The sequence below is a fragment of the Penicillium longicatenatum genome, assembly GCF_028827895.1.
Source record: "Penicillium longicatenatum strain IBT 33135 chromosome Unknown contig_6_segment0_segment0, whole genome shotgun sequence".
Lineage (NCBI taxonomy): Eukaryota > Fungi > Ascomycota > Eurotiomycetes > Eurotiales > Aspergillaceae > Penicillium > Penicillium longicatenatum.
In genome coordinates this window covers 1,397,658-1,422,262 of record NW_026643123.1, presented here as the reverse complement: position 1 = coordinate 1,422,262, position 24,605 = coordinate 1,397,658, and the positions used below count along the sequence as shown (strand labels likewise).

The following is a 24,605-nucleotide window of genomic DNA, read 5'->3' as shown; positions in this document are numbered from 1 at the left end:
CGAGCTGAATTACAACGCGTTGGTTACACACCGCTTTGTTTCTGCCATCCACTCGACCCACCGCCTAGGTCTATCACAGAGTACAATACACTGCTAAAGCCTCCTGTAAAGATACCGAGGTAGGTACTGTAATAATCTATCGTTCGTATACCTGGTAGTAGCTCACTGCCATCAGGTCAAAGCCATACGTCAATAATATCTACATGGTACATACTCTGCAGAGTATTCTGTTTTGTCACTCTTTCGGGTCATCTTCCGCTAGGAATGTCTAACAACTTCCTGGACATCGAACAGTACATACCGACAGAACTAGCTCCAAGTACCGTGCGCTACATACATGCCAGTGGACAAATACTACAACGTCACTTTCTAAGTGCTAAGATTTAGAAATTTAAGCTCGGGTCTGATTGTCCCGGTAGAGTAGTGTGGGCGGGACGCGGAATCTCACCTACTCACGTGAACCAAAGATCCCCCTCCACGTCGGCATTCGGATAAGAGCTTCTGTGACTCCACGCTTTTCTCTCATTACACCGGAACTACCACCACAAATATGCCCATGGGTTATGTGGATCAAAACATGACGAAGACTGGGGTTGCTGTGTACGCAGTTTAGCAAGAATGGCCCCCGTTGTGACACGTCCCTTACAGGCCCTGGTCGGGGCTTCGATGGTGGCCGCGAGGTGGAGCACTACCATTCAACCTTCGCGCCTCAAGAGAGAATTACACACGGCCCTCTTCTTCCCAGGTCTGCCTGTTCATCTTCAAATTGGATCGTCAGCCTAGCCTAACTTGATTCTATAGGGCATGGTGTCCAACGAGTGGGCATGACCAATACTTGGATGGCCCACTTCCCTAGGACTACAATTAGACTCCTGGATGAGATGGATTCTATCCTCGGCTTTAAGCTGTCCCAAATCATCTGTGATGGTCCTAATTCAAGACTTAATCAAACCCAGAATGCACAGCCAGCAGTTATGGCAGTCTCCGTTCTCATCCTCCGCATTCTAGAGGATGAATTCAACTTCGATATTGGCTCCCGGGTTGATGTCACTTTAGGTCACAGTTTGGGAGAGTTTGCGGCATTGGTCGCCTCCCGCCATCTCCAATTTCCTGATGCACTTCGATTGGTTCGTCGTCGAGCGGAGGTGATGGCTCAATGCACAAGGCGGATGGTCGAACAATCAGGCGATAGTTATGGTATGGTGGCACTCATCTGTGAACCTAATCATCTTGAAAGTTTGCTCCACACTGTTCATGAATTTGTGGGCCTGGGGACTCCTCACCTCGATGATACCGGCCCCCCGCCCATTCCACAAGTGATGGTGGCCAACATCAACTCCCCCAATCAGATTGTACTCAGCGGTAGTATTGAAAGGATCCGAGTCCTACTTGCGCAGCTTCGTCAATTTGGCGGACATGATCCTCGTGCGGTGAGGCTCAAAAGCGATAGTCCTTTCCACAGTCCGGTCATGCTTCCTGCCGCGGAGGATATGAAGATTGCAATGCAGGAGGTGGATATCACCTTCCCCGGCATTATTCCTTGCATTTCCAATGTCTCCGCACTGCCATTTAAATCCAAGCAAGATTTGAAAAATCTTTTGTCAAGGCAATGCACTGATACGGTGCGATGGTGGGAAAGCATCCGTTATCTCCACCAAAACAAAGGAGTTCAACGGTGGATTGGCATTGGACCGGGCAAAGTTGGCCGAAATTTGGTTGGCAAAGAGGTTGGAAGAGTCGACACTAAGGGTGGTGGTGTGTGGGCTGTCTGCAGCCCTAGAGAAATGGAGGAAACCCTCAAGGCTTTGGAGCAAACTGAGCCTGAAGCCTACTGCATGTGAGCTACCTACATATATATACCTATTCAACTTCAAATATCACCTAAACTTGGCTCGAAGACAAGGCAAGCCTAGAATCAGAGATTACTGTTATCAGATTTGACCAGGAAGGAGAAGCTTAATACTGCGTGAGAAGCAGGTACCTATAATCCAGAGAGGTAGTCACCTGGTCAATCTAGACTCTTATTACGGGATTCCCCGCGAATATGTACATTATTTCTTACAGATCATGAAGCGTTCCACATGAATGATACCTTGTCAAAGTCTAAAGGTGAAATTTCAGTGGTATCATTGATCCTCTTGACAGTTGAAAATTGTTGAGCTTGGGCTGTTGATCCTGGTAGCATTGCTGTAATCCTCTCTAAATCAACGACGCTCCAGCCCATCCTTCACTATACTCCAGCCCCGGGAACCCAGGTTTCACCTATGCGCTTAACATCCGCTATGAATTTCGAATGGGAAATTGATTGGCAGGAGGACGCTGACCCGGCCGTCACGCCTGGCAAGGGGACATGGTCATCTGGAGAGTAGAATGGGTTTTGAAGCAGCTGAATGTATGCGCTCTGCAGGGCCCGAAATGCCTGGTCCGAAAGGTCAGTTCCTACTTTGGGACATGATGGTATACACTATAACATACCGGCTTGAGATCTGAGTCCCTAAGACCGCTGACTGCAGAACCTAGCAATCTTGCACTAGTAGCCTCGGGGCCAAAGAGATCTACAATTATCAAAAGCTTCACCCCCGTGGTTGTCAGCCAACCATAGGCAGCCAATCTTTCGTCGATGGCATGAAGGAGGCCGAGATCCTGGTCAATGGAGGTTTGCTTTCGTCGGATCTCAAAAATGTCGAGGCATGAGTTGAGCAGAAATGAGAATTCAATCATCGCATCAGAATACGGTGGGAACAGAGCGATATGAAGGGGGTTGTCCTGTGGGCGTTCCACGCGTTATTAGCAATATGCAAATGAATTCGGGGGACATCGCCCACGTCCACCACGTACAGCTTTCCCAATCACCCCAATGCAGGCTATTCTGGGACCAGCCATCCTGCAAAGTAAATCTACATCCAGTCCCTTGATGTAGAAGAGCGAGGTTGGGTGTTGCTGTTATCTCCGGATCACCGTAGTCTCACCGCGGGGGCAGTAGATGCTGTATGTTAGCTAGTGTTGTGTCCTGGAAACCCAGGCCACAATCAGGCCACAGGCCAAACAGGCCAATCATTGTGTTGTCAAATGCCTTTACTACCCTTTCACCGCTCTGACAATACTGTCACGCTCAGCTTCGTACCAGCCAATCAAATCATGCAATATTGCTTATGTCACTCTGCAACACCATACCGATACCTGCGTCATTCTTAGTGTTCCCTCTCAAACCCGGCAAAAGTCCTCCCTTTAAACAAGAGAACGCCCGCCACCTGTGAAGTTCCTGGGTCTTATCATCTCTGATTCTCCATGAATACGATGCTTCCCATGGCCAGACCTGCCGTTGGCGCATTATGTATGGATCCATCCTCACTCAAGTCTCTTTGACTCTGTTACTGATTGTCCAACCAGCGCGTCCTCGGCTAGCGCTATGTCTTCGCCCGCAGCCTATCGCCGCCCTGTCGACCTCGGCCGTGAAATCAGCAACTGCTCTTGAGCGCCAGTCATCAACAGGACAGTCACTCTCTGCATCGGGCAAGGTGCGGACTGAGGTGCCTTTGGCTAGTCAAGAGAAGAAGGAGGGCGCTATGCAATATGTCCTGTATGTGCGCTCTGTTCTGAGCCCATAGCCTGCTACTGACTTCGCTTCCCTTCTCTTTCTAGGACCACCCTTGATCAAGTTGCCAATTGGGCCCGCCAGAGCTCTTTGTGGCCTATGACCTTCGGTCTTGCCTGTTGCGCCGTCGAAATGATGCACCTATCCACCCCTCGCTACGACCAAGATCGTCTGGGTATCATCTTCCGAGCCTCCCCGCGACAGTCCGATGTGATGATTGTGGCCGGCACATTGACCAATAAGATGGCTCCTGCCCTCCGCCAGGTTTACGATCAGATGCCTGACCCGCGGTGGGTGATCAGTATGGGTAGCTGTGCCAATGGCGGTGGCTACTACCACTACAGCTATTCGGTGGTCCGAGGCTGCGATCGCATTGTGCCTGTGGACGTTTACGTTCCTGGATGTGAGTCTTCTTTGCTTCCTTACTTTTGAATCTTGCTAATCAAATATAGGCCCCCCAACTTCCGAGGCACTGATGTATGGCATTTTCCAACTGCAGAAGAAAATGAGACATACTCGTATCACCCGCATGTGGTACCGTCGTTAAATTTTGCTGTAATTTGTGACTTTCATTTCTTTGCTTGAACCATCATGCACGGTGGACTCTAAAATTCATTCAGCCATCGTGGAGTCTGTGTGTCTTATTCCTGTGTATATCAATATTCGGTCCGGGTTGTGACCCTTCAATTTCTTCAATCTTCTACGGTGCTGTTTCCAATTGAAGCTTCTTTGTAGAATGTAATTTAAGGATCTTCCGATGCGTATAAACGGGAGTTTACTTGATATACGGCAGGATTCTTTCAATAGATTCCATGTATCATTGCTATGCTCATGACAAAGTTCCCGGGATCTTAGCTCCTTGCAGAATAAGTTTTCTTATAGGAGGGAAGCAGGGTTCCTTTTCATACATGATCACTATATGACTAGCATCAACTGTTCTTTAATAGCAGTACTATCCAATTTTATTTTTTGTGGAGTACGGAGCTTTCGGTTCTTTTCTTTTTATCTTCCTTTTTCGTAGATCGCTAGCGATGACCCTCTCGCAAGTCTTCTTCATTTTTTAACCGTTCACCACAACGCCGCCATTGGGATGCAGACATTGTCCAGAGATATAGCTACTGTCATGACTTGCAAGGAAAACAAAGCAGGTCCCGACCTCACTAGGCTGCCCAGGGCGGCCCATTGGCACTGCATGGAATTGTTCCATAGCAGCAGTTTGCATTGTGGATGGAATCAGTGGAGTCCAGACTAAAGTTTTGAGTCAGCAAGCTACTATACTATCCAATAAGAACCACTTACTTGGTCCTGGACAAACACAATTAACACGAATGCCCTTCTTGATTTGTTGGTTCGACAGAGCTCTTGTGAAGGCTACAATTGCCCCCTTGGTAGACGTGTAGTCAAGCAGATCTCCCCGGCCAATATATGGATTGATAGAAGCACAGTTGATGATGGTGGATCCAGATTTCATATGGGGAAGGGAGTATTTGGAAAGATGAAAGAAAGAGTGGATATTGGTGTCAAAGCTCTTTTCCCACTGGTCCCTATCGAAGTTGTGAGCGACAGTCTCGGCGGCTGCCCTGATTGCCAAGGAATTTCTCACTCATCGAGTTCACTGATATCGCTCAGCATATGTTGAAAGGCGGCATTGTTGACGAGAATATCGATGCCACCCATGGTCTGAAGGGCCGTATCGACGATTTTCTTGCAGTTTTCCTTTTTGCGGATGTCAATGGCAAGACAGTGACATTGACGGCCGGCTTCTTCAACTTTCTTCTTTGTTTCCTGCGCATCCTTCTCCTCCTCAGGCAAGTAAATTATCAGGCTTGATGCACCTTCCATTGCAAAAAGAATGGCCGTGGCTCGTCCAATACCCGAGTCTCCACCAGTGATAATGGCCCTCTTTCCTTCAAGTTTACCCGCGGCCTTGTAGAGCTGGTAGTCGCCATCATCAGTCGGAATTTGGGACGAAACAGGCTTTGGATCTTCCATGTCAGCCTGTAGCCCTGGCTTTGTCAGATGCTGGATTGGGATCTTGTGACCTATTGGGGAGTTTCATTTGAGATCTTAGTATTCCAATAATCGTTCAAATTCCTCCAAAAGAACTTTCCTCACCTGGCTGGAACTGGGACTTGGACCCGCTCGCCGGCCTTTCCGTATACTGAGCCCCTGGAGACATTATGTTGGGAGAATGAGGAACGATACCGAGGCAATTATTCCAAGTCAAAAGAGAGAAATAATATGGAGGGCTTTTGGATGAGCTGTGTATCTGAGCCTCATGAAAAGGTTGCTATTTGAACCCAGTTTGAAGCTGTGCCCCGTCACCATGACGCTTCCAGCCGAGCGAGAAATCCATGAAGCCACATCGAGGTCCACCGCATGAGCTTTGCACATGGCAGTCAAAGGGATTCCGGGCCACTAAGAAGACGTCAGGTTGACCTGTATTCACAAGTTCTCGGAGGCGGGATTCCATACAATTCGGGTCTAGAAGTCGGGGGTTGATATCGACATGACGTCGGGTCTAGCAGATGTCAAGAGAACTTTATGGTTTGTCATAAGAGCCACTGGGCGGCAAAATCAATCATTGGAGTATGATCACAAATTGCTGTCATTGAACTCTGCAAAGATCACATTCCATATTTCCTTCGGATGTATGATCCAGGATTGTCTCTGTGGAGATCAGATTGATGTTTCTCAACATGGTGACATAATCAAAGTATTCTTTAACTTAAGTTAGTTAACTGGAGAGCAGACCGTTGCTGGCTATGGAGTAGTCACTCCAATGTGTAATTATTGAGTTCTACATTCAGTAATTTCCTTTCCCAAAACATTCATGATTCAAGATAGAAGAGAGATCCCACGTCCATGGCCTCTCAGGTTACCACATACTACGGATACGACACTGATTACAGTGGGGCCTTATCTTATCGTAGCGCCATGTGATTGGCTCTCCGCCCGCTCCGTGCGACAATTTTTCTTCCTGCTCCTTCGACTCTTTCACTATTCCGTATCCCAGCATGGCGAAACAGAAGACGGGGCCTAAGCCTCAACAGGCTCAACAGACTCTTCCTGCCTTGTTGTCTACCCCCTGGGCTTTCCTCCATCCCACCGACGACCTACATACCCTCATTGCAGATTCCACCAAACAAATTCTGGACCCGCTTGCTTCCTCGGTCGTAGAGGAACAATCCATTCGTCGACAACTCAACAAAAAGCGTAAAAGATCGGAAGCCGATACCGATTCCATATATCCTCCCCTGCAGCTGAAAAACCTATATGTGGATGGATTCACCTCCAACCAAATCTGGGAACAGGCGACGAGGATTCTTGATGCCGCCGGGAATGAAATCGAGAAAGACTACAACTCATTGGCAGCGCACCATGACTTCTCATCATCTGCCAGCGAAGAAGAGTCCGACGCGCTAGATTTCTCTGATCCCGAGGAAATTGAGTCTGAAAGCGACGATGCTAGCATGTCAAATCGTGTCTTAGAAGACGCAGATAACGACGATATCGATGAGGCACTGGATCTCGAATCTAGCCCCTCGGATGACGACGAATTAGAAGATGCGGAAATGATCGACGAGGAGGATGAGGAGGACGAGGACGAGGAAGGATCGATAAAGTCTACCGAGGATCCCGGTGTCTACGTTGAGGATCGCTTTGGACTCAATGACGGCTTCTTTTCGATCGATGACTTCAACAAGCAAACTGAACTTTGGGAGAGACAAGATGCCAATGGAGAGAACGTAGATGCCGACGACAGCGATGATGATCTGGACTGGCACGCGAATCCACTTACCGCCGGGAATGCGATATCCAGTGCCAAGGGCACTGCATCAAGCAAAACAAACGGGCTGGAGGACATGGATGTGGATGATAGTGAGGAGGAAGGGCCAACTTTTGGTAACGCTGATCTCGATGGAGACGACGAGGACGAAGAGGACGAAGATATGGGCGACATGGATACCCCTGCCTGGATGGATACAAGCGACATCAAGTACACTGACTTTTTCGCCCCGCCGCCACGCAAGGCTTCATCCAAGAAAGCACGCTCACTTCCGAAGACTCAGCCCACCGGTCCCATTCTGGATAATGACGTTGACCGTGCCATGGCGAATGTCCGACGTGATCTGTTCGATGAAGAATCTGACATCGAGGATGGGGGAGATGCCATTGACGAGTCTGGCGATGCTCAAGCCCCCAAATCAACGCATGAGAAGCAGAGAGCGCGTATTGCCGATGAGATTCGTCGGTTGGAAGCAGCCAACGTTGCAAAGAAGGAATGGATGCTTGCCGGTGAAGCTCGTGCAGTCGAACGACCTGTCAATTCTCTTATCGAAGAGGATCTGGACTTTGAGAGAGTCGGAAAGCCCGTCCCCGTCGTGACAAATGAAACCACCGAGGACATCGAGGAGCTGGTCAAACGCCGAATTCTCGCCACGGAATTCGACGAGGTCATTCGCCGCCGTCCGGGTGCCGCCGACACTAAAGCCCCACGAAGCAGCCGGTTTGAACTGGAGGATACCAAGGCGCAACAAAGCTTGGCTGAACTCTATGAAGCTGACCATCTGCGTGCCAACGACCCCAATTATGTGGACTCCAAAGACCGCAAGTTGATGCGGGAACATGCCGAGATCAAGAACCTTTGGACGGAGATTAGCTCACAGTTGGACACACTCTCTAACTGGCATTACAAGCCCAAGGCACCTCAGGCGAACATTAGCGTTGTGACTGACGCGCCAACGATTATGATGGAGGAGGCACGTCCTACGGCGGGCAGTGCGGCCGATGGCCAATCGGCCCTCGCACCCCAGGAAATCTACGCGCCTGGTGACGATGGTAGAACCGCTGGTGAGCTGGTGCTGAAGACCGGTGCCACCATCTCTAAGGATGAGATGACCCGGGAAGAGAAAGCGCGGGCTCGTCGCCAGAGAAAGAACCAGAAGGCCCATGCTGAGCCGACGCAGAAGAAGGGCAAGGCTGCAGAGAAACAGCAGCTTGTCTCGGATTTGAAGAAGGGTGGTGTCAGGGTTGTCAACAAGGAGGGCCAAGTCACAGATATGGATGGAGCCAGGGTCGGGACTAGTGCCAAAAATAGTGCCGATACTCTGAAGCTGTGATCTCGAGGTACACTAGAGATAATACACTGTCCGCATGTATAGATTTTCAATATTTCATTTGGATTAATATCATATCATTTTTGAAGCATACTTCATGTGCCATCTTGTTCCCGTCCTGGCTGGACTCTTCTCGAGTTCCTTGATGACTTGATCCGGATTGTAAGGAGGGAGATGTTTTCTCGGTTGTAGGACTGGGCATCTGGATCATCTCGAACTTCTACGACGTCGAATGTCTTCTTCGCCATTCTAATAAATCTTAGGTCTGCTCTTCTGCGTCGTTTGTAGCAAAAATAGCAAACGGACTCTGGGCCCAGCAAGTCTTGGAGTGTGGCTATGAGGAGAGGGAATGCGGGCTCAAAATAGACGCAATCGGCTGCCAGGATGACATCGGGTTTCGCTGGAATGTGCTCGGGTATGGGCTCCCCCCAGTTGAGAATGGAAGCCGTCACCTTTGAGTCGAGATGGTTCAATTTGATGTTGTCATTCATGAGGGAGAACATAGGCTTTTGATCCGTAATGTGAATAAGTGATCCAGTCTTGCATCCGCGGGCGACTGCAAGCCCAACCAATCCACCTCCGGCCCCAAGTTCCACACTAGAAATAGTCCATTAGCATTCAATCTTCAATCTGCAGGTGCAAAGGGCCACGTAGAGCAGGGGGGTGGAGGGAGCAAACGGATTGGAATTACATCGATTTATCAGATAAAGCCGAGGGATATCGGTGGAGAATATATTTGGCCAAGACCATTCCAGCTGGCCATAATTGACCCCCACAACCATTCTTCAGGTCTTCCTTGAGCAAGAGTGGTTCTTTTAAACTTCCATCGAATGTGATGGACGTGGTTCCCGGGGATTTATTGATGCGGGGCGGAGCCAACGAGACGCTCACGTTGAAAGGAACATCTGCATCCGAAGATGGGCTAACAGAACGTTCCATTGATTCTCTCTGTTGTCTCTTTTGGAGGAAGAGAAATGAGGCGATGGGGTTAGAAGAAGATAAACACAAGCCACAGAACACAAAAACAAAAAAAAAAAAAAAAAAAAAAAAAAAAAAAAAACCCGACCCGACCAGACCAGATCACATGGAGTGGGGTGGAAGAACGTGGATCGATGGCGTTTATCGTCACATGATACAGATAAGGTAAACGTTTCGTGGTGTACGGAGTCGATTACGTAGAATATGAGAATATGAGCTAAGCTACGGGAGACAAGTATCTAGCAGAGTCCATATTATTACAGAGAAAAATAATTGGTAGCAACTCGGTCCTGTGGTATTGCATGATACCTCTATCGTGCTTAATCCGAAAGGATCGACGTCTCCACGCAGAGCCCCAAGGCTACAATGAGGTCAATCTGGGTTGACAGGTCTAGATCAAGAATTCTACTTCTCATCCACTTCCCACTTCCTACTTTTCCCTTTTCCCTTTCTCCGAAACCAACTTCCCCCGGATTTCAAATGATGCGGATCCGTTTTTGGCGACCACTTGACGTCATGCTCCTCTCCGCATACCTCTGAATCATGACGACGTCACCGTAGCCGAGAAGTATATCTTCCAACCAAACCTTGCTGTATCGCCTGAAAACTGTCATCTTCTGTACCTCTTGAATCCGATCATCCATCATGACAACCTTGCACTGTGAGTATTACTCAGCCGTGGTGAAGGGACTAGGCTAATTGCTTTAGATCTACCTCCTGTGAAACCCTCGGCCATTGCGCTGGGAACCTTCTTCACCCACACAGCCTCGCTGGGAATCCTTGCCCCTCTCTTTGGAGACACTTACCACCGAGCCCAGGCTGCGAACTCGAAGGAGGAGTTCATCAAGTCTAAGGAGGCTGCCGGTGCTGCTGCTGCATGGGGTAGCTCCCTAGCTGGAAGTGCCGTGCAGACTTACGGTGTCGCTGCGCTGATCAACGCCACCGGCACTCTCAGTTACAAGGGTGCTGCCTACCTCGGTACTTTGATCTTCTTCGCTAGCTCTGCTCCCAGTGTATGCTAACCTTAATCAACCCCCCCTTGATGTCATACGCTAATAGGAAAATACAGATCGTCAGCCAGGTCTTCGCGGAGAAGAGACCTCTGGACACGGTGGCAGTTGGTGCCGTTGGTCGAGTCTTTGAGACGGTCGGTCTGAGTTTGTTCTTGACCTGGTGGGGAACTCGTACCCACCCCTTTGACTAGATTGGGTTCATAATATGAATCGCACGGGAACGCGAGCTTGGTCTAGCTGAAAGACGAGCATGGATATGGTACCTTTTTTCTCTCGATCTTCTCTATTTTGAGTAATTAAATACAAATCAAAACAGCATTGATCAACTAGATTCGTCCTCATATACATAGGCGGAGACGCAATCAAAATCTGAACCTTCACATCCTATCATCATGGCCATGAGCATCCGGGAGGTACTACGCCACCTGACTATCCTGTGAATTTGACGACTTGACAATGTGCACTACCGTCAATTGCACCAAGTGGTCGATTTGCCAATATGGACAAGTTCTATGGGACTCGGGACTACATAAATTGATTAAGACGTGGTCACGATAGGCCTCAATCTATGACTATAGTTCTGGAGGTAAAAGGAAACAATAACGACTTGATTTATGATGAATGTAGCACAAAGTTCCTTGCAGGGAAGAAACACCCCGGAGAATCATCTAATTAAACAAAAGTGCGGCAAGGGTACCTAAACACGGGAGTTAGCCTGGACAGAAGAATTGAAGTCGATATCACGTACACATCGGGGTAGCCTTGGCCTTGGCCCAGCTCATATTTTGATTGCGAGGACTGGGGAGTAGGGTTAATGTTACAGGGTGTCGGGGGCAGGTTGTTGGCGCCCAGCACACCCTGAATGCTCTTTTGATCCTTCTCGAAGAGCGCAGCCAAGCCTCGCTCCTCGCCTTGTTCTTTGACCGACACCAATTGCTTCTCTCCTGCCTCTCCGATCTGCAGAACATCATCCTTAGGGGCTGCTTGACTGCCGACGGTGAGAAGGCCCACGGCATCGGCCTGACTGACGGTGCTCAGTTGGGGGTAGTTTCTCCGGACGTCCCGCTTCCAGTATGGGTTGTCGGCAAGGTCACCCGCTGGAACAGTGACGGGGTCATCGTAAGACAGGGGAGGCAGAGATCCGGGAGTCGGAAGACGGAACTGGGAATTCAATGGGATACCGGTCGAACGGTCGGGGTCCACCGCGAGGGCACGACGAATTCGCTCCCAGATACCAGTGGACTGAAGGGAGTATTTCTGCCGTCTCATTAATCCCCGGAATTCTTGACTAGGGATTTCAAAGTCCTACCTGGCCGATTGGAATCACATTCGAGGCCGACTTCGAGGCCGACTTGGCGGCTTTCAGGATATCGCGGGCCATGTTGAAGAAGACTCTGACCTGCACCTGGTTAGTTTCACTCGTGGGAGTGAGGGAAAAAGTGGTAATTGAGAGAGCCACCAAATGCAAATCGTAGGCTCGAAAAATCTCACCTCCTAAAGTCCTTGAAATCCGAGAATATGGAAAGGCGCTCTTCTGGGGAGTGGGATCATAATGCGGCAAGATACAGCATGCCGTCTCCCCCGGTCCGGATTATCATGCATCCGGCTTCTCATCCACCCCATATTACTAATGACTTCAAGATGGATGGATAGTTCCATTCACTTATCAATTCCAGTTGTATACAGGATCGTGGGGGTATTGAAGGGGGAAAACTAAAAACAGAATATGTAGAATCCAGGAATTGGACTGGAGAAGTTCCTAAAGTTCTCCCCATAATTAGACCTCGATCATCCCTGTAGAAATGTTCTGTCACCTAAATAGATACTTCTACAGACTACTATTTGCTCTCACTGTTTTCCTCATCTTGCGCGTTCTCCTTGCTGGAGCCCTGGGCCACTAGTGTCTGCACTGCATCCACAGTTGCATCAGGGCCACCAGTCTCTCGAAGTAAGACCTTGCCCTTCTTGTCCACAGCGAATACACCTCGGGTCGTGCCCTTGGGAACCTTCTTGAGTCCCACCGCGCCAATCAATGTAGCACTGGGGTCACAGAGAAGCGGATAGGGTAGACTTTGCTTAGTTTGGAAAGTAGTATTGGCTTTTGGTGAATCGGCCGAAAGGCCGAAAATAGAGAGGCCGGTAGATATAAGATGTTTGTAGTTGTCACGGAACAAGCACGCCTGCTTTGTACCTAGTGTTTAACTTGGGGTTAGAAAACCAGAACCAGAAGTATTGCGCCTGGCCATTTGACGTGGGGAAGAGAGTACGTACAGCCAGGGGTTGAGGCCTTAGGATAGGTGAACAACACGACCCCCGCCGAGCTTTCTTCCACGAGCTTCTTCAAGTTGGTCTTAGCGCCATCGTTGGTCTCAATCTCCCCACCAAAGCCCTCTAGGTCGATAATGTCGTCGACCTGAAGCACCTTTTGTGTTGAGGCTTCGCTGGGAGTGACGGTTTCTTTGGGCTTTGGGGCCGATTTCACTTTTTTCTGCACGACTGGGGGGGGTGCAGGGGCTTTCCGTTTGCGAAGTTCAACCATGATGAAATTAACTCGGGGAGATGGAGGGCTTGAGAGAGATGAGGGGAAGGGAAGAAAAAGGAGGGGAAGGGGAACAATGCAAGGGCATCGGTTGTATATACTGTGATATAGTTAAATTGAAAGCTAGACCTTGGTTACATAAGCCGGGAAGCCCCGATCCACGGCTCCTCTCGGGGTTGCCCTGACCCGTGAATCTTTCCCCTCAAAAAATTCGATCTGACACACGATCGCCACCCAGGAAAACCCACCTTTTCCGTGAATCCTGACTCATCCTTCTTCTAGATTTGATCTTCTTGCCACTTCTCTTTTCACATAGCTTGTTCTCCTTTCCACTCCTCTTTTGACTGTCTTTTCCCCAAACAATCTATCATCAGCGACTCGATTGAGCGCAAGCCATGAAGGTCTTTTCCTCAACCTGTACCTTCGACTACTCATGGGATGAGGTCTCGACGGCCAACTGGCGCAAATATTGTCCTTGGAACGACAAAGTCACCCATGTCGTGGGTGTAGACACTCTCTCGCGGACAATAGACTCGAAGACTGGTATCGTGAGTTGATTTCGAGTAATCTCCTCCTAGACTATGACGCTGACTATTCCCCTGCCACAGTTGCGAACTGAGCGTCTCATCACATGCAACCAGTCCGTCCCACAATGGGTCTCTTCGCTCTTTGGTGGAAGTGCCACCTCGCACGTCTATGAAGTTTCCTATGTGGACCCGGCCTCCAAGAAAGTCACCATGTGCTCTACCAACCTTACCTGGTCCAACGTCCTAAGCGTCCGTGAAACTGTGGTATATCGGCCATCATCCACCTCTCCTACTACGAATACCGATTTCACTCAAGAGGCCCAGATCACCGCCCTATGTGGCGGTTGGCAAAAGATTAAGAACAAGGTCGAGGAGGCAAGTGTCGAAAGATTCCGCGAAAATGCCAAGCGTGGCCGAGAAGGCTTTGAAACCGTGCTCGAGATGAGCCGTCGCGTATTCGGTGAACAGCGCGACCTTGAAAAACACATGCAGTAATTATCCTCGCCTATGATCTCTCGCCATTGGAAACCGTCCTTTCCCTTCCCTTGCATCAAGCGATTGCATTTTCCGGCGTCATTTCTTTTCAGCATTTCAAAGCCAGCAGCGTGTTCAGGAGTTTCTTTGCCTTTTTTCTTTTCTTTTTCTTACTCATCTCCCATATTGTTCTGTTTACCTCTTTACGGAGCAGGGCTCTGCGCCACAGTTACGACACACAATGTCTCTCGATGCGACATGGTCCGAAAAAAAGTTTTCAAGTTCTCATGATTGTTGTGATGAAGGTTATTCAGCGCCCTAATTTCATTGAAACCAGCGATATTTGCTTTTAAAAAAGGCAGTTATGCATAGAAGCATTCGAAAATAGAACTGAATCCTACTGATTCTATTGTTACAGCGCTGCTCTTCTTTTCATTACTATAAGTCATCAAAGTAAACCCAGAAAAACCCCCTGTAAACACTAGAACGCCTTCGATATATCATGAACATTTCGTTTTCGCGCAAAGTCGTGGCTGCGCGCCCTTCTGCCCGTATTCTTATCCCATTAACCCTCCGAGCACGACGCGGCTGACACCGGAAACTTCGTTCTTGACGCCGTTCCGACTGGCGTCTTCAAACTCCCGCACCGCACCCGCTACCATTATCTTTCGTAGTTTGGCATCCGCTTTGGAAAAGGTCTCACCCAGAGCCACTGTACAGACGGCGGGTGACGATACAAGGCTTGTAATTCGACTGTAACAATCGATTAGGACATCACAGAGCGTTGAAAATGTCTCAAAGAAGTCCGGTTCGAAGGGTAAAGATGGTGTGAGAAGATAGGTGTATTCCTCGCCTGGCAAGAGATCCGAAGACTCGGTCAGAGGGAATGAGATCACCGAGGCGGCTGCGGTTGACGGGGATGTGATATTGCCGGCCGTGCTTTTCAAATCAGTCGGATCACTTGATTGCATCGGCAGTCCAATTTCCGTAGCTGAGCTAGCGCGTCGGGTTTTCGTGCCAGCGTGTGCTGCTCGCTTGAACATTTGGGGAATACGTGCGCGCGCAAGACTAGACGAAGAGCTGCCATCGGGTGGGTGCACCTGTTGAAACGCCTCAAACTCGAGTAACAGGGCGTTGAGGGCTCGCAGGTACTCAAACGGGGTCGAATTGACGTCGAGGATCGATGGTAGCGATAGGCCCAGAAGGAGGTAATTAACCGCTCGTCGGGATAGCTTGCGGGCTTCGAAATATGGCAGGCGACTGATATCAGCTCGTGAGAAATGGACAGTATTAAACCAATACGCTCGGCCCTCAAGACTAAAGATTTGCAATCAGTTTAGCTTGGATCAAGATCACGGGGCATGAGGGTTGAACTGACGCCTTTCTCAAATAATCCAGGGTGGATATGCGTTTGGCAGCCATGTCATGGATCTGTTGATAGATGGCACTTGCACTCTGTGGCCCAAAAGGTCCTCCGCCGCTAGACACGGGGGGAACGCTGCTATGCATACCGTCGTAGCCTCCACCAGGCTTGGCCGTATCCCTTCGCGACAGGGTCGGAGCAAATGTGGACGAAATCATGGTCACGAGATTAAAGAGCAAAAGGAAGAGGAAGGGCAACAACAATAGCTTCCCTTATGCTGGAGGAGGGGGGGAATAATCCCAGCGGGGGTTCGTTGCATGGAAAAGTAGAAGTTCAGAAACATGCCGAATCTCAGGAGATCTGGAGTTCCCCACAACGGGCCCCTTCTCCCCCTCAGTGAGGAACCCGGAAATCATTTTGGTGTTTGAGCTTTCCTTTTCTTCCGCTTAGCTCTCCTACCTTCGACCATCTGAGCAGTCTTTTCTCCAATGGACACTACGCCTGTTGACGAACAGATCCCTGAGCCAGGCCAATGGCCTGTGGATCCTCAGGAAGATTTGCCCATCTCCGAGGATCGTATCTGGGTTGATGGATGCTTCGACTTTAGCCACCATGGTAAGGCTATCGGTTTTTGTTTTCTAAAAAAAGGCAAGGCGAACTAACTCTCATGAAGGACATGCCGGGGCTATGCTTCAGGCTCGTCAACTCGGCAAGGCACTATACGTGGGGATTCACTCGGACCAAGCAATCCTGGAAAATAAGGGCCCAACAGTCATGTCGCTGGATGAACGGTTTGTAATATCCGACCCCCGGAACTAGTTATTGCAGTGATTGATCTTTTTTGTGCCTCATTACCAGAGTCGCAGCCGTTGATGCCTGTCGGTGGGCCACCCAAAGCGTGCCCCACGCTCCCTACGTCACTTTTTTACCCTGGGTTTCTCATTACGGCTGTAAATATGTCGTTCACGGCGACGATATTACATCCGATAGTGATGGCAATGACTGCTATCGATATGTCAAGGCAGCAGGTCGATTCAAGGTCGTAAAGCGAACCCCTGGTATTTCTACGACGGACCTGGTTGGCCGTATGCTTCTATGTACGAAGAACCACTTTGTGAAGTCTGTCAGAGGCACCCTCTCGGGCGAGGATGGCTCGGGAAGCCCCGAGGAGCGCAAGGCAGTTGCTGCAGATCTTGTGCAGAGGATCCAAGACTATGCGACAGATGAGAGTGGCCTCCAGCCCGGTCCTCAGGTTTGGACATGGACTGGATCTGGGACAGCGAAGATTGACCATGAGGTCAAAGAAGCTGGGACCTTTGAGCCCCTGGTGGATGGAAAAGGCCCGAAACCCGGACAACGGATTGTGTATGTTGACGGAGGCTTTGATCTTTTCTCATCTGGCCATATTGAATTTCTGCGGAAGGTTATGGAGATGGAGGAAGTTGAGGGTCATCGACGAGGCTGGTTTGATCCGGGGCAGAGAGAGAAGCGGCTGCAGGAGTATAACGAAGACTACGCCCCTGCATATATCGTTGCCGGAATTCATGATGATGATGTGATCAATCACTGGAAGGGACTCAACTATCCAATCATGAACATCTTTGAACGTGGCCTTTGTGTCCTTCAATGCCGGTACATCCATGCCGTCATCTTCTCGGCACCTTTCACACCCAGTCAGCCTTATCTGGAGGCCCTGCCACTCGGCGTACCCCATGTCGTTTACCATGGACCCACAACGTTCATCCCTCTGACATATGATCCTTATGATGCCCCGAAGAAGATGGGCATCTTCCAGGAGGTCGCACCCCACGCTTTCCAACATGTCAATGCAGGCGAGATCGTTGGTCGCATTCTGAAGAGCCGAGAAGCATACGAAGCGCGACAAAGGGCCAAACTAGAAAAGGGCATCGCGGAAGACTTGGTCAAATCTCAGGAGCGAGGGTCGGCTTAGACGAACGCAATATCGCCACCATACAGACACCTCCTAACGAAGGCTAAATCAACTGTACAGAAGACGAATCTTATCAACCGAGAGAAATTATATTCATGTCATACATATCCATATGATTATGCATATCAAAACTGGTATCATCCGGGTAAATAGCCCCTAGAGGATAATCTTGTATGAACTCCCAGCGACGGCCCTTTATCCCTCCTGGTCTGGGAAAGCTAGCGAGGCTCTGATAGGTTGGGGATCTTTACATTAGGAGCTTCCACTCAAAATATTTTCGAATGGACGCCCACAGGGATCATCTAGCTAGAAGTAGACAGGCAGGGAGGTGGTTGAAACTGAACTTAATCTTACAATACAACTTTCTGTAATATGCCCCAGGCATGAGTCTGTGCCGTTTTATTGGTCCGCTGCCACGAGAACATCCTTCGTCTCTAGTAATTTGGCAAGCTCCCCATTCTGGTGCATAGACATCAAGATGTCACATCCTCCAACAAACTCCTTATCCAAGTATAGTTGAGGAATGGTCGGCCAATCCGAGAATTCTTTGACGCCTGCGTCATGGAATCGATTAGCGTCCGCTTCGAGAAGAACTAGGTGACTAACTGACCTTGGCGCAATTCTGGATCTTCCAGAACATTGAACGCCACAAACTTCTTGGGATCTACGCCCTGAAGACCCAGGATCTGAATGCTCGCGCGTGAGAAACCACATTGAGGGGTTTCGGGAGTGCCCTTCATGAACAGAACAACAGGAGCAGACGAAATCGCCTTGTTGATAGCTGCCTTGGTCTCCGAGGACAGGAGACGAGCGTTGAGGGTTGACGGCAGAGGAAAGGCCGGGAAACGGATAGGGCGCAGCGGCGTCGGCCGCGAGATTGAGCGGAAAGCCTGGGTTTCAAGTAAGCTTGTGCCCGGTAATCACAGTGAGTTTGAGGAAACATACCGACAAGACTGTTCTGGAAAACATGATGTTCGTCTTGAAGATTTTTGTTCTAAGACGTAGAAAGTTGGAGGAACGGAGAAAGAGCGAAAGTACGGAGCAGATTGGTATTATCTAATCAGTCGTTGGCTCAGTCAGTTACGTCGAGCCCCACATGGGATTTTGAACCTTGCATCATTTGGTCTTGTGTTCCCCCACTATGGATTTTTATGCCTTCTCCGCGAAAGAGTATCGAGATGATCAGAAGCTTCATGTTCTCCTTGCAGCTGTAAGTCGCTGTGTCGTTTCCGAGAATTTAGCCTGACTTTCTGCAGACCGGCTCAGTTGCTACGATAAAGCTCCCGAACATAGCCGAGGCCCTCTGCCGCCATCCATCTATCTCGTTACGAATTATAGTGACTCAATCAGCCGAAAGATTTCTAGGTGGCCAGAGCCTTGAGCAGCCCATCTTGGATAATCTTCGGCAAATCAATGGTGTGGATGCGGTTTACCGGGACGATGATGAATGGGCAACACCGTGGACGCGTGGAGCAAATATTCTACACATTGAATTACGCAAGGTTAACATTAAGTATACACTGCATGATCAGACAAGAGCTAACAATCAATAAGTGGGCACATATGTTACTGATCTCTCCACTATCAGCCAATACAATGGCGAAGATGAGCGTGGGCATTGCAGACAACCTCTTGCTGTCGGTGGTACGAGCCTGGGACACAACTGGCCTGGTCGATCAAGATTTCAAGGCCCAGAAGCCACGAATTTTCGTGGCCCCTGCTATGAACAGCGCCATGTGGCACCAACCGATCACGCATCAGCAGCTCAGCATCCTACAAGGTCAATGGGGGTGGAGTCCCACCAATCCGGAGGGGTGGGTGACTGTTCTTCCTCCAATAGATAAACCCCTAGCATGTGGGGACGTAGGGAGTGGTGGAATGATGGACTGGAGAGATATTGTCCGTAATGTGGAAGAGCATTTGGGGCTCTCGGCGGTTCAATCTTGATTGCCATCTGCCGCTGTCATTGTGTCGACTCCGATTTGGACTGACCAGTACTATCGTACAAATTCAGATATTGTGCGGTATACTCACCGAGGAGGCCTACTGTGATTCCTCCACCGGTCAGCAAACACCCGTTCTTGAACCACCACCAGCAGTTCGAGACATTCTTCAGCTGAACCTTCCAAATCATGAGGCCTAAGGAAAGAAGGGCACTGCCGCAGCTGCCTACAAAAAAGACAGGACCACAACCTGCGGCAACTCCTGCAGCACCTAGAAGGCCTACCTGGGCCACCGCCAGACCCGTCAAAACGGCCTTGGTGTTATGTTCATGACGCAAGGCGATTGACTTGATGCCTGCCGCCACATCATCCTTGATGTCCATATGCGCATAGATCATATCATACAGAACCGTCCACGCAATACAACTAGAATAGAGAGCCCCTGCAGCTAGGAGAGCATCATGGTTTCCCAATAGATCCACCCCCAGAGCTGGAAACCCCATAATTGCGCCCCATGAGAAGGCGAACCCCAACACCAACTGAGGGTAGTTGGTAATCCGTTTCGCTAAAGGATATGCCACCACAATTGGTAAACTGGGTATCGCATACCAGAGGCACTGGGTCGGGAATTGAAGAAGGACTCCCAGTCCGGCCAATAATTGACTGCCTGTAAAAAGTACAGCTTTGGATGGGGAGAGTGCCCCTCGGGCGATGGGACGGAATTTGGTGCGTTCTACATGTGGATCAAGATTTCGATCCCACAGGTCATTAATGGCACATCCTGCACCACGCATGATCAAGGCCCCGGTGAAAAAAAGCCCGGCTGTGCTAAGTAACTGCATTGGAGTGACGTGGGCGGCCATTGGGGCGGCCAGGAGGGTGGAGAAAAGAGTCGGGAAAAAGAGATAATATGTGCCGGTGGGTTTATCCAGACGGACCAATTCGGCATACGGAATCCATGACGAAGGCAACGAGGCGACTAGACCGGTCTGGGGTGGAATGTAATGGGTTGCCGGGTTAGGGGTCTTCACATCGAGTTCAGGAGACCGGACTGCCGCGGTGTGGATCTGCAAGTTTGACGGGGTTTGGGCAGGAGAGAGACGAGATCGGGGGTTTTGAGCTGTCAACGATTCGAATTTGGTGGTGAGGGTCGATAGATGTTTATGACGGCGTTGACTGTAGATCGGATTCCTCAAGAGCAGACGAGTGTGTCGCGAGAAATGGAGACCAGTAGATGGCAGCATGGTGTGCAGAGAGAATTGGAGAGGGAGTCGCTCCAGTTGACCCAATTCATAATCGAGGATACCGCGTGGATCGGGTTCAATAGAAGGAGAAGAAAAAGCGAAGGTACTATATCCAATCAAAAAACAAAAAGGTTCTACCGATCGCCACTAACCCCGAAGTGGTAATCCCCTTCCACATCCATCCGCGTCACTTTCGCGTCTGGAGAGCTCTATTGTTCGATACGCTCTCCCTCTCCTTTTTCATTGTCCCTGCTTTTTCTTTTTGTTCCACTTTTCTACACCGCCCTGCTATTCACATTTTGACCTTCTTCCTTTTGCATTCAAGGACCTCGAGACGCAGTTGAAAGGGAATGCTGTGAGTTCAAATTTTCGGTTGAATGCATTGTTTGCCAGTGAGTTTGAGAGTTGTTTTGTTCAATTCAAGAGTGCTAAAATTCAGCTTGCTGATCAGGTACGCTTTATCTCCCAGCTATTTGGCTTGCCTCAATCTCAAGCATGCACCGTCTTCCACGCGATTTTTCTTGCCGCTTGGACGGAGATCTTGATCCCAATAAAAGCCACTGATTGATTTGACTCCAACAACCATGACCCTACCACCACGAGCTACCTTTGAGCCCTTTCCTACCGATCTGAATGTGAAGGATCTGGTGGAGACTACCGATCAATTTGAGTTTGCAAGACGCATTTCTTGTGATGCTATTGATATCCTGCCTCTGGAGGAATTTGATAAGCTTGTTCGATATCATGTAACCATGTTGGGAATGCCCTTGGTTATTGAGGGATTCTATAAGCATCTGGATAAACGCCTGTTCTCTTCTAAGTGGCTGCAGAAAAATGGCCAGAGTACGTCCGCTCCTTGTATCCATTCCTCTTGCATAGATCGCCTCTAACTATATATTAGGCGAGCAGGTGCGTGACTTGGTCCGTGGAATCAACATCCCCATGGGCACGTCACATTATTTGAGAAGCCTGCATACAATGTCGAAGCCTATCTTCTCGCCTGTACCTCGCACTGACCAGAGACTGTATTTGAAGGACATTGACTGCCCTCCGGAGTGGCAGATATCCTTGGAGAGACTCATCCCACCGTCGTTGTTCTATCTCAACAATGGCCCTAAGCCATACGAAGGTCCGGGGTCCCATATGACTAATCTGCCAGAACATCTCACTACATCAGAAGGAGAAACCATCGCCAAATCAGGCGATCTCATGAGTTGTCTGCCTGAGGAAATGCGCGCTCAAAACCTCATGTGTTATATTGGCCCCGAAGGCACCTACACCCCTGCGCATCAAGAGATGTGTGCTAGTCTGGGTCATAACATAATGGTGGAGGCGTCGGACGGTTCCATCGAGAGTGGTCAGCCAACCCAGCCGGGGTCATCAGTTTGGTTTATGACCGAAACCAAAGAACGCGATCTTGTTTCCGACTATTGGGCCTCAGTGCTCGGCCACAATATTGACCTCGAGGATCATTTTGCGCAGCTCAATGCATGGATAGGCGCGCCGTTCAAGACCTACGTAGTAGAACAGAGGGCCGGGGATCTCATCCTCGTCCCCCCGCTGGCGGCTCATCAGGTCTGGAACCGCGGCACACGGACCATGAAAGTGGCTTGGAATCGCACCACGGTGGAGACCCTCAGGATGGCTATGAGCGAGGCACTTCCTCATGCGCGGATGGTTTGTCGCGATGAACAGTATAAGAATAAAGCCATCGTGTTCTATGCCCTCGAGCGATATTCAAAATTGTTACAACAAGCCCCCAAAGCCGACCATCCTGCAACTCAGCAGCTGTGGGAAGATTTCAAACAGCTTTTTAAGATCTTCACGGGCATTTTACTGTCAGAAAGCCTTTCGCCAGCTCTTCCTGGAGAGAAGGGCATCGAGTATGTCAAGTTTGACAGCAACGTCACATGCTCATATTGCCGTTGTAACATATTTAATCGGTTCCTTACTTGTTCTACATGTACCATGGATGGGAATGACGCCTATGATATTTGTTTGGATTGTTATGTGTTAGGGCGGAGCTGCCACTGCATTTCCAAGCTCAAATGGGTGGAACAATTCCCATGGAAACACCTGCGAGATCGACACGAAACATGGCGGCGCCAGATCATCGATCTGAAAGCGGATAATAAAGACCTTAAGACCTCGTTCCCCGTGTTCGCCTTTGCACGATCCCAGTTAAAACGGAAAACTGTCGCCGAAATTTGCCAAGAGCAATTGGCTGTCCGACCTTGGGTTGATCCCAACAACCCAACGGCCAAAAAGATGAAATCTATCAGTCCTCCGGCTACAGACGATGATGGCCGGCCCAAAAAGAAACGGAAGACCCAGCAGAGGGGTGCGGAGACTGGCTCTTGTCACATGTGTAGAAATATTGAACCTTCTTGGAAGTTGGCAGCATGCTCGAGCTGCCATTTGAAGTACTGCTATGCCATCCTCTACCGTGCATTTGATATCCCACCCCAGGAAGCGATGGAGCGCTCCAAGTGGCTGTGCCCTCGATGTCAGAAAGTGTGCAACTGTACGCCTTGCCAGAAGGATCCTGCCATGAAACCCCATGAGCCCTACCATATCATACTGGGACACGACACCAGGAAGATTGCCGACCCACGAAGTGTTGAATCGCTTGTGACTTTGCGTCTGCCGAATCTGAAATGGCTTCCGAGCCTTGAAGAAAACAGTCAACGGCGCCTAAAACAACGGATGGATGAGGTCCAGCAAAACGGAGTCAGGATGCGAAAAGACAATGCGATCGTGATGGATCCTAGGCTGCAGGATCCATTGAACGGAAATACAGAACATAGTCCAGGATATATCCCGGTAGACCCTGCATTGGAACTTGAGAATGGTTCCTTTGTGAACGACCAGAATACACTTGAGGCATAAGCTCGAAATGTCACTTCTTGCCTCTATTTAGCAAGCTGTCCTCTATCCCACTGTGCGTGGTATTTCTGTTTCTTTATCTTTTTTATTTCACAAGAGGGACTTTTGGGTCTTTTTGAATGACCCTTTTATTTGAAGCGATTACTCCTTCACATAGTGATTAAGGCTTACAGCATACTCTAGTACTATGATAATGACCATTTGATGATATCCCAATTTTTCTGGCTTGCTTTTTCTTGACTTTCTGGTTTTCTAGGCACCTTTGTACCCGTACTGGAGGTCTTTGAGTACAGACAGGTCCACTGAGAGCATTACCTGTCGAGCGAGCAAGATTGCTCCAAGCATAGCTATAGAGGCATGGTAAGAGTCTGAGGAAGACACAGAAGATAAAGTGTGATTGAGATGCGACCTACCACCAGGAATGAGGTAGATTTCGGACCAAGGCTCAGAGGAACGGATTCCTAGGAAGCCATAAAGTGCCAGTAACCCGCTCACCACTCCATTCAACGGGACCAGGGCAGCGTGGACCAAAGGCCAACTTTCGTCTTGAACGCGCAAGGGCTTTTTGCCCTTACGATCTGGTTGAAGTGGGAAGTACCGCATAATGTAGGCTGACGCCAGCAAGGAGAAGATCCCTACCAGGGAACAAAAGCGTTCTGGGAGACTGGACGCCCACAATGTCGATGGGAGAAGAGTAATTGTTGAAACCAATGAAATCCCGGTAAATAAAACCTATATAAAACGTTAGAAGGCAAGGGGGCGAAAAGAGTCAATCAATATCTTCAGTTTCCTATTACATTATAATTGGCGTTGCGGGCATCGTTCTGTTGCTGCAGCTGCCCAATCACCTGCTCCTGTTCCTGCTCATCAAGCTCCTCACGGTCATGCTCATGATCTGAATCATCTGGATAATGAAACACTTTGCGTAGCCGCACCGCCGCCATGGAGGAGATGTAGAAACTGGATAATGAA

The 24,605-nt window shown here is 49.4% G+C and overlaps 17 protein-coding genes across 17 annotated transcripts; 8 read left to right on the top strand and 9 right to left on the bottom strand.

Annotated features, from left to right (window-relative positions):
* Positions 1–618: 618 nt before the first annotated feature.
* Positions 619–1,841, top strand: N7484_008745 (ACP S-malonyltransferase; the record flags this gene model as incomplete). Its single annotated transcript, XM_057119132.1, has 2 exons — positions 619–745; positions 802–1,841. 2 exons carry the CDS (start codon positions 619–621, stop codon positions 1,839–1,841), a joined length of 1,167 nt encoding a protein of 388 aa, XP_056968687.1.
* Positions 1,842–2,230: 389 nt separating this feature from the next.
* N7484_008744 (uncharacterized protein) lies at positions 2,231–2,883 on the bottom strand (the record flags this gene model as incomplete). The annotated part of the gene is made up of 3 exons (XM_057119131.1): positions 2,231–2,419; positions 2,476–2,766; positions 2,839–2,883. The coding sequence occupies 3 exons, from the start codon at positions 2,881–2,883 to the stop codon at positions 2,231–2,233; spliced, it is 525 nt and encodes a 174-aa protein (XP_056968686.1).
* Positions 2,884–3,297: 414 nt separating this feature from the next.
* Positions 3,298–4,142, top strand: N7484_008743 (NuoB/complex I 20 kDa subunit family protein; the record flags this gene model as incomplete). The annotated part of the gene is made up of 4 exons (XM_057119130.1): positions 3,298–3,334; positions 3,391–3,580; positions 3,643–3,998; positions 4,048–4,142. The coding sequence occupies 4 exons, from the start codon at positions 3,298–3,300 to the stop codon at positions 4,140–4,142; spliced, it is 678 nt and encodes a 225-aa protein (XP_056968685.1).
* A 513-nt stretch (positions 4,143–4,655) lies between these two features.
* N7484_008742 (oxidoreductase, short-chain dehydrogenase/reductase family) lies at positions 4,656–5,774 on the bottom strand (the record flags this gene model as incomplete). The annotated part of the gene is made up of 4 exons (XM_057119129.1): positions 4,656–4,843; positions 4,895–5,139; positions 5,199–5,637; positions 5,711–5,774. 4 exons carry the CDS (start codon positions 5,772–5,774, stop codon positions 4,656–4,658), a joined length of 936 nt encoding a protein of 311 aa, XP_056968684.1.
* Positions 5,775–6,612: 838 nt separating this feature from the next.
* N7484_008741 (rRNA-processing protein MPP10) lies at positions 6,613–8,718 on the top strand (the record flags this gene model as incomplete). The annotated part of the gene is made up of 1 exon (XM_057119128.1): positions 6,613–8,718. One exon carries the CDS (start codon positions 6,613–6,615, stop codon positions 8,716–8,718), a length of 2,106 nt encoding a protein of 701 aa, XP_056968683.1.
* Positions 8,719–8,810: 92 nt separating this feature from the next.
* N7484_008740 (uncharacterized protein) lies at positions 8,811–9,654 on the bottom strand (the record flags this gene model as incomplete). Its single annotated transcript, XM_057119127.1, has 2 exons — positions 8,811–9,312; positions 9,407–9,654. The coding sequence occupies 2 exons, from the start codon at positions 9,652–9,654 to the stop codon at positions 8,811–8,813; spliced, it is 750 nt and encodes a 249-aa protein (XP_056968682.1).
* A 684-nt stretch (positions 9,655–10,338) lies between these two features.
* On the top strand, positions 10,339–10,897 carry N7484_008739 (DUF1761 domain-containing protein; the record flags this gene model as incomplete). Its single annotated transcript, XM_057119126.1, has 3 exons — positions 10,339–10,354; positions 10,402–10,706; positions 10,763–10,897. 3 exons carry the CDS (start codon positions 10,339–10,341, stop codon positions 10,895–10,897), a joined length of 456 nt encoding a protein of 151 aa, XP_056968681.1.
* A 481-nt stretch (positions 10,898–11,378) lies between these two features.
* Positions 11,379–12,087, bottom strand: N7484_008738 (uncharacterized protein; the record flags this gene model as incomplete). Its single annotated transcript, XM_057119125.1, has 3 exons — positions 11,379–11,403; positions 11,455–11,963; positions 12,016–12,087. The coding sequence occupies 3 exons, from the start codon at positions 12,085–12,087 to the stop codon at positions 11,379–11,381; spliced, it is 606 nt and encodes a 201-aa protein (XP_056968680.1).
* Positions 12,088–12,544: 457 nt separating this feature from the next.
* On the bottom strand, positions 12,545–13,245 carry N7484_008737 (thioredoxin peroxidase DOT5; the record flags this gene model as incomplete). The annotated part of the gene is made up of 2 exons (XM_057119124.1): positions 12,545–12,897; positions 12,978–13,245. The coding sequence occupies 2 exons, from the start codon at positions 13,243–13,245 to the stop codon at positions 12,545–12,547; spliced, it is 621 nt and encodes a 206-aa protein (XP_056968679.1).
* A 395-nt stretch (positions 13,246–13,640) lies between these two features.
* N7484_008736 (putative mitochondrial protein sorting (Msf1)) lies at positions 13,641–14,267 on the top strand (the record flags this gene model as incomplete). The annotated part of the gene is made up of 2 exons (XM_057119123.1): positions 13,641–13,793; positions 13,854–14,267. 2 exons carry the CDS (start codon positions 13,641–13,643, stop codon positions 14,265–14,267), a joined length of 567 nt encoding a protein of 188 aa, XP_056968678.1.
* A 536-nt stretch (positions 14,268–14,803) lies between these two features.
* On the bottom strand, positions 14,804–15,827 carry N7484_008735 (uncharacterized protein; the record flags this gene model as incomplete). Its single annotated transcript, XM_057119122.1, has 2 exons — positions 14,804–15,563; positions 15,625–15,827. 2 exons carry the CDS (start codon positions 15,825–15,827, stop codon positions 14,804–14,806), a joined length of 963 nt encoding a protein of 320 aa, XP_056968677.1.
* A 270-nt stretch (positions 15,828–16,097) lies between these two features.
* On the top strand, positions 16,098–17,560 carry N7484_008734 (ethanolamine-phosphate cytidylyltransferase; the record flags this gene model as incomplete). The annotated part of the gene is made up of 3 exons (XM_057119121.1): positions 16,098–16,224; positions 16,283–16,400; positions 16,468–17,560. The coding sequence occupies 3 exons, from the start codon at positions 16,098–16,100 to the stop codon at positions 17,558–17,560; spliced, it is 1,338 nt and encodes a 445-aa protein (XP_056968676.1).
* Positions 17,561–17,959: 399 nt separating this feature from the next.
* Positions 17,960–18,529, bottom strand: N7484_008733 (monothiol glutaredoxin GRX5; the record flags this gene model as incomplete). The annotated part of the gene is made up of 3 exons (XM_057119120.1): positions 17,960–18,114; positions 18,171–18,450; positions 18,506–18,529. 3 exons carry the CDS (start codon positions 18,527–18,529, stop codon positions 17,960–17,962), a joined length of 459 nt encoding a protein of 152 aa, XP_056968675.1.
* Positions 18,530–18,701: 172 nt separating this feature from the next.
* Positions 18,702–19,507, top strand: N7484_008732 (putative flavoprotein; the record flags this gene model as incomplete). The annotated part of the gene is made up of 3 exons (XM_057119119.1): positions 18,702–18,770; positions 18,817–19,062; positions 19,115–19,507. 3 exons carry the CDS (start codon positions 18,702–18,704, stop codon positions 19,505–19,507), a joined length of 708 nt encoding a protein of 235 aa, XP_056968674.1.
* A 16-nt stretch (positions 19,508–19,523) lies between these two features.
* On the bottom strand, positions 19,524–20,747 carry N7484_008731 (putative para-hydroxybenzoate-polyprenyltransferase Coq2; the record flags this gene model as incomplete). Its single annotated transcript, XM_057119118.1, has 1 exon — positions 19,524–20,747. The coding sequence occupies one exon, from the start codon at positions 20,745–20,747 to the stop codon at positions 19,524–19,526; it is 1,224 nt and encodes a 407-aa protein (XP_056968673.1).
* A 584-nt stretch (positions 20,748–21,331) lies between these two features.
* Positions 21,332–23,636, top strand: N7484_008730 (putative JmjC domain protein; the record flags this gene model as incomplete). The annotated part of the gene is made up of 2 exons (XM_057119117.1): positions 21,332–21,590; positions 21,649–23,636. 2 exons carry the CDS (start codon positions 21,332–21,334, stop codon positions 23,634–23,636), a joined length of 2,247 nt encoding a protein of 748 aa, XP_056968672.1.
* A 249-nt stretch (positions 23,637–23,885) lies between these two features.
* Positions 23,886–24,577, bottom strand: N7484_008729 (uncharacterized protein; the record flags this gene model as incomplete). The annotated part of the gene is made up of 3 exons (XM_057119116.1): positions 23,886–23,980; positions 24,047–24,365; positions 24,431–24,577. The coding sequence occupies 3 exons, from the start codon at positions 24,575–24,577 to the stop codon at positions 23,886–23,888; spliced, it is 561 nt and encodes a 186-aa protein (XP_056968671.1).
* Between the last annotated feature and the right edge of the window lie 28 nt (positions 24,578–24,605).